The 12,490-nt window shown below is 32.8% G+C and overlaps 1 protein-coding gene across 2 annotated transcripts in view; it reads right to left on the bottom strand.

Annotated features, from left to right (window-relative positions):
• Positions 1-12,490, bottom strand: part of LOC143205293 (L-2-hydroxyglutarate dehydrogenase, mitochondrial) — a 33,465-nt gene that overhangs the window by 14,782 nt on the left and 6,193 nt on the right. Inside the window, exons 2-3 of one of the 2 annotated variants that reach the window (XM_076418521.1) lie at positions 11,281-11,322; positions 55-230 (exon numbers count right to left, since the gene is read on the bottom strand). In XM_076418521.1, the coding sequence (XP_076274636.1) occupies positions 55-230; positions 11,281-11,322 (218 nt within the window). The remainder of the gene's footprint in view (positions 1-54; positions 231-11,280; positions 11,323-12,490) is intronic. The other variant, XM_076418522.1, reaches the window with a different exon arrangement.

Below are 12,490 nucleotides of genomic sequence, written 5' to 3'. Positions count from 1 at the left end.
GAAGGTCGATATTTAATCTGATAAATGTAGTTTTAATAATCATGATAACATTACCCGGCTTGTAATATATGCCTGCATGGATAACTCCGCTGTTGTGACCGCTCTGATGTTTAGCCATCTCACCCTCCTTCTCCAGTATGGCCATCTTGAGTTGGGGATGACGGAGTTTCAGTTCCCTGGCTGAAGCTGCGCCAACGATCCCGCCACCGACCACCACCACGTCATATTCCCTGGAAGAACAAGGTCGGTTTTTAGACAAAAATGTTTTTTTTTAATAAATATCCAATATTTAATTAAGTTATAAAAATAATAACAAAATATTGTCAAATTTGAATACAAAATGAATGTGTGCGTGAACTTGCTAATAATGCCAGTGCTGAGCATTCGCTGTGGAGAGGCATTAGAAATTCATTAGGACCTATCATGCAAACATCTCAAAATAAGTATGGGAGCTGGACCAGAGTGTGAACCAGTACAGAATACGAGCTACAAAATTTGCAAACCATCTCGAGATAATGTTTCACCTCCTTCCAGTTGAAAAGGGTAAAACCGATCATAGAGAGAAAAAACTTAATATCAACATACTAGTTTGGGTTTATTAACAATCACTTAACAACTGACCATGTCCACAGAATAACAGATGTTATTTAAAAAGCCTACGAAAGTAAAAAAGGATGTTCAGCTATATTCTTAGATGTAGCACAAGCCTTCGTTTAGGTTTGGCATGAAGGCCTTGTTCATAAATTACGGAAAATGCTACCAAAACAATACAGCGAACTATTGAAATCATTCATTACAACCAGTATGTTTAGAGTCAAACAAGAAGAAGCTTACTCTACAATAAAAGAAGCTAAAGCAGATGTACCAATACTTCAAGTGTACTGGGACCAATGCTTTATCTACTCTACACTTGTGATATACCATAATAGAAAATATTGCGATGGCTACATTTGCTGATGGAACTGCTATTATAGCTGTCGGAAACAAGAAGCCTCACGAAAATTACAACAGGCAAGTGACAATATAAATTGAACACAAACTTAGAAAATAAGAATTAATGAAAGTAAATCTGTATATGTGCAGTTCACCTATAAATAGATCGTACAAGCACCGATAACATTAAATAATACTATCATTCCATATAGCAACAACGCTAAATATCTCGGAATGAATCTCAATGCAAAACTTCGCTGGAAGGAACATATAAAGAAGAAAAGAACTGGAATTGAAATATAGGAAAATGTACTGGCTAACTGTAAGAAAATCATAATTATCAGTAAATAATAAATTGCTATTATATAAGCAAATACTGAAACCAATATGGACATATGGAGTTCAATTATGGGGATATACTGCAAAGATTAACACAAATAAAATACAAATTTTTCAGAACAAAGTCCTGAGAGATATTGTGGGCGCACCTAAATACTATAGGACTGATTACCTACATCGAGACCTTCAGATACCCACAGTTAATCAATAAATCAAGAGAATTGCAAGGGGGCACGAGGAAAGACTCCATTCTCATGAGAATATTGAAGTATTGCAACTTTTGGATACCACCAGAACAGGACACAAACTCAAAAGTATCAAACCATCTGATATTGTGTAATGCTGTGTAGTGAGGTGCATATAATAAAAAAAATACTTCAGTGACAATGTATAAATAATATTTCACTAGAGACTGAGATAGGGCCGATGGGTCCTCCTAGTTATATACCTAGATTTAAGTTATCATAAAGACAATTTGTAGGTTAGACGGAAATGACTCGTAACAATGTAATAATTACATAATAATATAAAACCTCCTTCCAGTGAAGGACTTTAAAGCATTACCCTGCATCATAGGACGGAAAGGATGAAAAAATATAGCGCCATAAAAGCTCCTGGGTTTGACTAATTAAGATAAATGCTTCATACAGAATACAATATGTACCACAACTGTGGAAGGTTTGTTGAAGTAATTATTATTCCTAAACTAGGAAAACCACCTTATATTACTATTGCCGACAATGTTCAAATCATTTGAAAAACGTCTATTGAAAAGGATAAAAACAGTCATTGAGGAAAATAATATTATGATCAGTTTGATTTTGTTGAAAACAACATTGCATGATTTCAGCTTCACAAAATCACATTTGTCGTATAAAAATCACAGAAGAAAATAACGCCCGTTCTGCAATATTTTTAGAGGTTGCTCAGGCTTTCTATGAAGTTTGTCTTGAATGTTTAACTCATAAAATCAAAATGTCTAATAAGATTAAATTCGTATTCCTGATCAATATTCAAAAATTTTAGACATAATAACTGTCTGATACTTTGGAGTCAAACAAGAAGATACCTATTCTAAGTTCAGAAAAATACAAGCAGTTTTACCACAAGGGTGTCCTTTATCTGCTATACACTCGGGACTTGCCCACATTCAATAAAAATATTATTGATATATTCACAGATGACACTAAAATTCTAGCCTTGTAGATACAATGCTGTATTGAAAAAATATATCACAATAAATCAGTGCATATTATCAACAAAAAAACAAGCCAATATATATAAATCAGCAAGTAGACCCATTTGAAAATACAGCTATATATCTAGGAACGACCTTTAATGTCAAACTCAGGTGAAGCCACCTGTTAAGAAAAAATGTGAATAAATCTAGCTGAAGTACAAAAAATTGTATCGCTTGTAGGGTAGATATTGAACCCTGTTAGTATATAATAAGCATTTGCTTTACCAACAAGTCTGAAGACCATAGTGGACTTATGATGTTCAACTCTGTGGTTGTATCATCCAAAATAATAGAAATATCATACAAATATTTCAAAACAAGGTACTGCCAGGAATTGTTGATGCTCTATTGTACATTCATAACGACAATTTTCATATAGAAACAGTCGATAACGTTATCAAGGACTACGCCCAATAACATGAACAAAGGTTCCATCAGCACATCAATGTTGAGGTTCTCTAGCTCGTAGATAAAGATGGCTTAGTCAGAAGATTAAAACCGTATGAAATTAGAATAAAAATGGTTATTTAAGTTTATTAATATTAATTTACTAGACTGCTGTCATAAATAACAAAAATATATTAACGCGAAACGATTTCAAGTGTGCGCAATTGAATGTTATGTGTTATAGTTCAAGTAAATATACTGAGAGTATGAATTGGTTTTGAGAAATGTATAATGGATGGTATAACGACATAAGTAGGAATACATCACGTACAATTTGGTTGAAGTAAAAATTCATATATTTGTGTGGAGATTTACTGTTCTTGTTTCTTTCAAAGGAGAGTTCCGTGGAAGATCATGGAGTGCTAAGAGGATTGCTATAGGGCTATAGGGCTTTATTGGTATGATACTCAATTACCGACATAAAGATGGGGGAAAACCAAAACGTCCTACAAAATATCAAATCTATTTCGCAGTCCATTTATAATTCATAATATTTCTTTAGTAATTGTAAACAAATAATCAAGACCCAATAAACTTTATCGTAAAGAAAACAAAAAATTCCATTTAATTAATAGTTAATTAAATGTGAAGCCATGAAAAAAAAATTATCCCAATCTTAAAATAAATTATCAGAAAACATATTTTTGTTTTATAGTAAGTCTTATATACACAGCTTAATATTAAGAAAATACAAAATACTCGTTAATTTCTAATTATTTAAGAATCATAACTTATTTACGCTCTCTGTACAATGGGGACATGTAATGTCAGCATGTATCATGTGTACACAGTGATAAAACATTGATAGGGATTCTTCAAAACAAATTATGGTGTTTAGAAAAAAAAAAGTATAAATACATTTAGAAAATACTTGGATAAATTAATCTGACCCAATGTGAGAGAAATTGTAAATATATATGACTTTTAAAGATCACACATTGACTTTTTTATAATTTGATTTTTAATTTACACTTGATTCGAACAACATTCGATGTTTTTCAGTAATAAATAAAATAGTAGTTCTAGAGTAATAGAAATAAGACCCTGCGCGTGGATAAAGTGTATATATATTATATTTTTAAACATAATGTTCAGACATGATCGAAGAATTTGAGAAGTCCAAATCACAGTCAGTAATGACACTGCTTTTCCCTTCTACTTCTAAGGAAGTACTTCTAAAAGGCTTCAAATTTCAACTCAGTTTATTTGAAAGCGCTATTAAGTCTAAAAATTAATAACAATCATACTCAGCTTGGCAAACTGCTGAAGCTGAAAAACAAAAATTGCATAACGCAATACGTGAGCTTCCGGAATAAGTCGTGAATTCAATGAAAGTAGAAATTGAAAAACTAAATTCTAAAAATCTCGCATGAGTTTCCGGAAGAACTTGCCCTGGCTGGAGATACTAGGTGGATTAGAGTCAAAAAGAACAAGAAGAAAAGAAAAGTAGTGGAGACCAAATTGCCAAAACCCAATGTTCCGTCTGTTAAAAACCAAGTATTGATATTTGATTGTAATCTCGCAGTTACAATCAAAACCTACCCATAAACCATCGCCGATTATAGTTACAAGTGTCAGCAATCAGGAGGAACTATATACAGTACTTAATCAACCTACATACGTCAAGTGTGCCTCACTTCTCATCAACGTGCAACAAGTCGGAAAATGTACCACCAAAATGCTGCCACTGTGGCAAAAAAACACCCTTCAAACTATCGAGGATGTGAGGTCAGGTCATTAAAGAACTTTAAAATATAAGAGATTGTAAAAATAAGCCTAAATTAATAGAAAAAGCTTCTAAAGCCCCCAGAACAGCCACGAAAAATTAGACTAAAATTCCGGAAGGTTTTAAACTGCACTGTCAAGTTGTGGAAACAAGGGATCCATCCAATATAGAACAGCCTAAAAATTCCGACGAATTGCTAAGGCAAATAATGTAGTTTATATATGTTATGTTTTTAATATGTTTGAATTATAATTCTATAATATATCTGGGTAACCGTAATCTATTAAAAACATTTAAGAAAAGAATCAGCTATGCCTCCACTATGTAAATTATGCCACAGAGGGTATTTTTAGGTATGTAACAGTGCTTGATGATTCAACGTTCATTACTTTGTTTTTGATTTTTGATTTTGTTTGATTTAAAAGTGATGACTTTGATTTCAATGACAAAGAACGACTTGGAGAACCCAGAAAAGGTCGAGGACAATAAATTGCTACCCTGATTGGACGAAAACTCAGCTCAAACTTTTAAAAACTGTTAGATATCTTAGTAATTAATACATTAAATGAATGAAATTAATAATACGGACATTTGTATGTGATAAGAGAAGATCCAAAAGGATCGAAGATAGCTACCACACGAATTGATTGAAGATGTCGCCATATCAACATCGCGGTGTCATTGCTTACCAGTCAAAAAAAGAGTTTTGAGTAATTATATGATTATTATTTGAGTGGCATATTGTGATTAGCGATGAAAGGTGAATATACTACGACAATCCTAGCGCAAAAAATCATGGGTTAATCCACGAGACCATCCACATCGGTGCCGAACCGGAATATTCATGGTGATGGGTGAATGAAACTGTTTCTGCAGATGCCTACCGACGTCAATTGAACAGCGTATTGATATAAAAAAAAGGCCACCAACAAAGAGAAACAGATATAAAATGATCTCTTGCATAACATGTACGTAAAATAATATATTTTATTGCGATTTTATAATTGCTTAAAATAATTGAAAAAGAATGTTTAAAGCAAAAATAATACAAGATAATATTTTTTTATTTCAATTATATATGTGATATTTGCAAAATATTCGCAGACATGCTCAACATAGTTTCTGGTCAGTTATTGTAAACCCATCAGAATTATTTTATAGTCCTAATGTATTTGTACGAAACGAACAGCAGGTTAAAAGTGTACGCAACTTATTGTTTATGTTTATAAATGTTCAGGAAGCGTAAACGAGATAATTAAGCGTAATTTATTAATAATGATTACTAGAGTGTGGATGGTTGTTTGTAAATATATGTTATCTTTTATATTTATACGTATTGGATAAAAATATGCTTTATTATTATATAAGTGTAACAAAATTGTTTTGCATGATATCGACATGGCATTGGTGTTAATTAATTATCACATTTAAATTACATAAAATATTCTCATAGCTTTTTTATAGCATGTGTGATAAGCGGTTTAATTGTGCTTTGTCAGTACTATACTAATCATGTAAATTAAGGTCAATTAAGTACTTAAACATTAATATTGTGTTGCATTTCGATGCTTATATATTTTTTCAGTAAATTGACAACTACTATGATTCATTTACAACCCAATGTATTAAATTAATTGTTAGATTAAGTAAAACCTTGTTAGATATTCAAGGGTATTTCTATTAGCATTGTTTTGGAAAATGTATTCCATAGAAACTAAATGTTTTATTTCGTACGACATTATGATATAACCAATTAAATTAATACAACGTGGGGTAAAAATCCCGTTACCACTTTGACTGCCTATAATTTTGCTCAAAGCAAAGATAAGTAAGTTTGGTTTTCATAAAAAGTTTAATTGGTCTTTACATTTTTTACTTCGTTGTTATTGAAAAATTATATCGACTAAATGGTGACGGCGATGCGTTATGCAACTTTCGGCTCTTTTAAGGCATTTTTCATGACATTCTGCAACACCTGAGGCTGAATTTCTTCAATTTCGTGACGAATATTGTCTTTAAAATATTGAATCGTTTGGGGCTTATCCACATAAACTTTTGATTAAAAAAAACCCATAAGAAATAGTCTGATGTTGTTAAATCCGGAGATCTGGCTGGCCATGCTAAATCGCCACTTCGCGAAATTAGTCTCCGTGGAAAAACCTCATTCAATAATTGAATTGTTGAACGAGCTGTGTGTGCTGTGGCCCCATTTTGCTGAAACCACATGTCCTCTAGTCCTTGCTCTTCCATTTCAGGCACAAGAAAGTTTCGAATCATGTCTCTGTACCGTTTAGTAGTAACAGTAACTGCAACACCTCGGTCATTTTCAAAAAATAAGGACCAATGATGTTTCCAGCATGAATACCACACCATGGTTGTTTTTAGTGAAAGCAATAATGTTTCCTGAATTAATTGAGGATTCTGTGTTCTCTAAAACCAACTGTTCTGATTATTGACGTGGCCACTGAGAATAAAAGGGGCTTCATCGCTGGTTATCAATTCAGACGAGAAATCTTCAATTTCACCAGACACCTTTAGGTTTAGCTGATCAGGATCTCTCGGTAGCATTTTTGGAATAATTGAATTTTGTACGGGAACATTTTCAAATCAGTTTGCAAAATTCGCCTTAAACTGCATGCAGAAATGTGTAACTGGGGACTACGTCTCTGAATTAATGTTTCTGGAGACTCTACAATACTGTCGCTTAGCAGTGCCACATTTTTCAGCGTTACGGGACGTCCGTTGTCTTCCAAAACGAGGCCTGTCTGCTGTCGTACCGTACTGTCGAAAATTCGCATGTAAACGACAAATTGTGGTTTCGTGAGGCACTGGACTCTTAATTTATCTGGATTTATTACTCTTCGTGAGTCCACAATCTGCCCTATTGGCAATAAGTATTTCTTCTGTTTATATTATATATACATGGCATGTAGAAAATCACTTCATTAAGCAATCTTCTGTATAAAATATTATCTTAATTAATTAGTCTTATTCTAATGCTTATTCTAAACTCTACATATGTCCAGTAATCAGATCAGGTGGTGTTAAACGTTTTAGTCTACGCACTTCACTATCACGTCGCATATTTAGCTGGTTAGCGAGTACATTGGGATGCACTGACAATCTTTCGAAGTACTTCACACAAACACGTTGGATTACACTCGTTATAGGTTCTAGAGGAATATCGCGTTGTATCACTTTATTTGAAATATAGTACGGAGCATCAACAATGGCACGCAACACCTTATTTTGGAACCGTTGAATGATGGATATATTAGATTTGCTAGCGGTTTTTTTTGGAATATAATGGAACGATTATTTTCAATAAATATTGTCACTATTTCCGGTCATTCTTGTGACGTATATTTATCTACAATAAAATTTGGACATCTACACAACACAATGGTTAAAGCGAAACTGACCTAAACGCACATAACCAAGATGGCGCGCAATCAAAATGCTAGCGGGAGTTTTGCCCCACCTGTTCTCTACTACTAATAATTGTTTCTAGAACTCTAATTGTTTTTAAATATTAATCTGTATTGATTTGTAATAGTAAAAGAGAATGAGTTTCAGGGAATGAATAAAATAATACCTATACAGACAATATTTATTTATTAATAAGTTGTTGAGAACACATTTTCTTTTAAAACAGCTGAAATTCTTCGTAGAGTGTCTGACTAGTTTCCAATGAATAGTTGCTAAAGGAATGTTGTCCTATTCTTGAGGCAAAATATCCGCCAATTCTTCAATGATATTGGAGATGCAAATCAACTCTTTACTCTGCTCAAATATTCCATATAACCGTTTAATTATGATAAGGTCTAGCGATTGTGGTGGTCAAGCAAGATGTTTGATGATATTTTGATGCTTCTCAAACCAAGAATGGGAATTTTTGGCTGTGTGTATGAATGAACGTATTATCATTTTGGGATATGAGAGTATTTGGTAGCAATATATAGTACGTAATATCATAGTACAAACTTCATCATTGAGGATATTGAGATATTAATTCGGAATAATCTGGCTAGCGATATGAATGAAAGAATAACATATAACATGTCAATTGAAAAGTCCCCGACCTACCATAGTAAAACACATTTTTTTTTGGCAAAATTAGTTCTTTTTCTTATTCAACATAATTCCCTACAAGGATGATACACTGATACTAGCGACCCTCCAACTTTTCGATATCATTTTTGTAGTACGATTTGTCCTTTGTTTCAAAATAGGCCTCAGTTTCGGCGATTACCTCTTCGTTCGACGATAATTTCTTCCCAGCGAGCATTCTTTTGAGATCTGAGAACAGGAAATTGTCCTTGAGGGTCAGATCTGGAGAATACGGTGGATGAGGCAATTCGAAGGCCAATTCATGGATTTTTGCCATCGCTTTCACTGACTTGTGCCACGCTACATTGTCTTGGTCAAGCAGCACTTTCTTTTTCTTCAAATGCGGCCGTTTTACGGTGATTTCGTTCTTCAGACGGTCCAATAATGCTAACTAATAGTCGCTGTTGATGGTCCTTCCTTTTTCAAGGTAGTTAGAAGGTAGAAAGTTTTGGTAGTTAGAAGGCAGAAAAAAAGGTAGTTAATTTCAAGGTAGAAAATTATTCCATGCGCATCCGACGCAAAACGTGTACACTCACTCAAATGACTGTCGATTGGACTTCGGAGTGAAATAATAGAGCCATCTTTCATCCATTGTCACATATCGACGGAAAAACTCCGGTTTATTACGCTTGATCATCTTCAAACACTGCTCCGAATTATCAACTCGTCGCTGTATTTGATCAAAAGTGAGCTCGCGCGGCACCCATTTTGCACAGAGCTTTTTCATACCCAAATATTCGTGAATGATATGATGTACACGTTCCATTGATATCTTTAGAGTGTCTGCTATTTCATTGAATTTTAATTTACGGTCATTCAAAATCATTTTGTGGATTTTGTTAATGTTTTCGTCGATAACAACCTCTTTTGGGCGTCCACTGCGTTCACCGTCTTCGGTGCTCATTTCTCCACATCTAAACTTAGCATAGCAATCCTTGATGGTTGATTTTCCTGGGGCAGTGTCCGGAAACTCGGCATCAAGCCAAGTTTTTGCTACAACTGTATTTTTTCCCTTCAAAAAGCAATATTTTATCAATACGCAAAATTCCATTTTATCCATTTTTTTTCACAATTACCAAGTTACTTCACTCAAAATGCTATAATTCACAAACTAATGACCCGACACCTATCAAAATTATAAACGCATCTTCTGAGGGTTAGGGCTAACTAAAAAACATATGGATTTAATTCTAGTAGCGCCATCTATGTGTCAGGCCGGGGACTTTTCAACTGACCTATTATAATAGAATAATAACCACGATATTTCCACCCAAATCATAACGAAACCTATCCGGAATTCTCCACACAAAATCCGGCTGTTTGTAGGAAACAATGTAAACGATGATTCACTGGCTTTTATCACATTCTTCCAAACAACAAGTGCTTCGGTTTTATGACCATTGGATAATTTTTTTAGCAGTTTAGCGTCGGTTTTGTGTCATAAACGATTTCGTAATTGTAGCCCTTCCATGAATGTTAGCTTTGTGGATCTCCCATCATACTTTTTGTCGAAACAGCATTACTCAAATGAGTGCGGATTTTTGCCGGCACTTTTGCCGCGGTAGTCTCAGGTTGTCTGCACATTATTCCCCTTCGCCGTTTGAAGGTCTGAGAGTTCAGACATTTCATCTACCGCTTGTTTTATCCGTCACATAAAAAAGCGTATAACACACTGAAATATAACTTACAAGACATGTAAGCTGAAAGATACATATACGTCTCCAACGTCCTACACGTTGCCAATATACAACAAAATGCTCTATATTGCATGGTGCTCATATTATTTTATATATATCTGGTAGTTGATGTTATTAAATTCACCTTATAACATATATATTACGATTAGTTATTTTACAGAAAACCACAAAAAAAATTAAATATACTTTAATTGTTTTCAATTGTTTTCCATCAGAGCATTACTTTCAGAAGTCATCTCTTGCTTATTGAAACTGACATTAAGTAAACTAATTCCATTTGAATATTGGAATAGAACGTTTAAATATGAGCCTTTTTGTGTAGAAAATGAAGATGGCCCGTGAGCAAATTGTTGGAATTGGAGAAAAAATTAAAAACAACCACTTCAACAATATTATCAGTCGAGATATAAAGAAACAAAAAATACATGACCTTCAGAAAGAAGTACAGAAAAATATTAGGCTACCAAATCCTGTTCCTTAAGTCACATGTTTTGGTCACTCTGGATGACGAATGGTCTGAAAATGGTCTGAAAACTGAACTTTTTTGAGGAAACATTACTAGAAAGATGAATATCATGGAGTGCTCATTCAATGCTCGTATATTAAAATGAAATAAAATGTTTAACAAAAAATCCATTTAAAATAAATGCCATACCAAATGTTTATGATGTGTTTACGTAAAAATAATTCTATACATTGTGCATATAAAAATTAAACATGCTGAATGAATAACAATTAAAAACACACAAAAAAAGGAAAAAATCATCTCCAAAGCGAGCGTTACTCACCTCTTGCTAATTTGTGTGCTGTAATTTTTGTTACGCTGTAGGCTAGAACATGTGATGACAGTTATTAGATAATATCATAATACGTAAATATGTTATTATAAATATCCTGCGATAGAATATCGTATAAAATATGAGATAATTTTAGCGCCAATAACTTAATTAATCAATATACCCAGATTATATAACCTTGAAGTAATAGAAAAAATAAATAAAAAATGTTTAAAGGAGTTAATAATATATAGTTCTTAAAAAATTGTGTTTTTATATTCAACATGTTTCCAAATCATAGTTAAATTCAAGTTCCGGAATGAAAACCAATAACAATAGTTAAGTTTGGATTTTTAACAACCAAAATCATAAATAACAGAAAATTCATTTCATTCAAACCTCGAGTTTGATACACTTGATATCTAGATAGTGTTAGCCAACCTGCAAACATGTCAAACTGTCATATTATTGCACAGCTATGGATTTACAACTTACAGTAATTTTGGGGATTTTTTTTTGTTTTCAAATAAATAGATTTAAAAAATCCTATGCTGATTAAATATTGTTTTTATAATGGGGTAAAATACGATTAAAAAGATAAAGGGATATTTGTCCAGATACATCATGACATAAAGCAATGAAATCGATTGATCGTCGTTTGCTATAATGTATACTATTTGCGTCCCCATCCAGCATATCTTTCAGATCTGCTGGCTATTATGCCAGATGGCTTTTTTAGGCTTTAAATACAATATTTTATCAAAAAATAAATAATAAATTCACTAAAAATTAAAAAATAAACAAATTTAGGTTTTTAACAAAAAATCATTTTTAAATAAAATATGTACATAAAAATCGTTGTAATAACTAAATAAAAATAATCAAAAACCTTATTTAACCTATCTACTACACGTATTTTATATTCTACTATATACACACAATTTAGCTTAATACCTACCCTAAACCTATTTATCTATTTACAATATAATTTTAACTACTGCCAACTAACTACTTTGAAGTTGGTGCCGATCCCAAACAGTTATATTAATTTAGATTCGTTTTGTTGTGAATTTAATTTTTTGGATATGTCACAAAATTATATTATCATTTTTGTATTTTTTGCGCTCGGCATCGACTTCAAAGTAATTAGTTGGCAGTAGTTAAAATAATATTGTAAATAGATAATTAGGTTTAGGTAGATATTAAGCTAAATAGTGTGTAT

Source organism: Rhynchophorus ferrugineus, unplaced genomic scaffold, assembly GCF_030347505.1.
Source record: "Rhynchophorus ferrugineus isolate W39M unplaced genomic scaffold, kcgeb_rfMv2 rfM11, whole genome shotgun sequence".
NCBI lineage: Eukaryota > Metazoa > Arthropoda > Insecta > Coleoptera > Curculionidae > Rhynchophorus > Rhynchophorus ferrugineus.
Note: the sequence above shows the minus strand (reverse complement) of the source record. Positions and strands in the feature narration are given on the sequence as shown.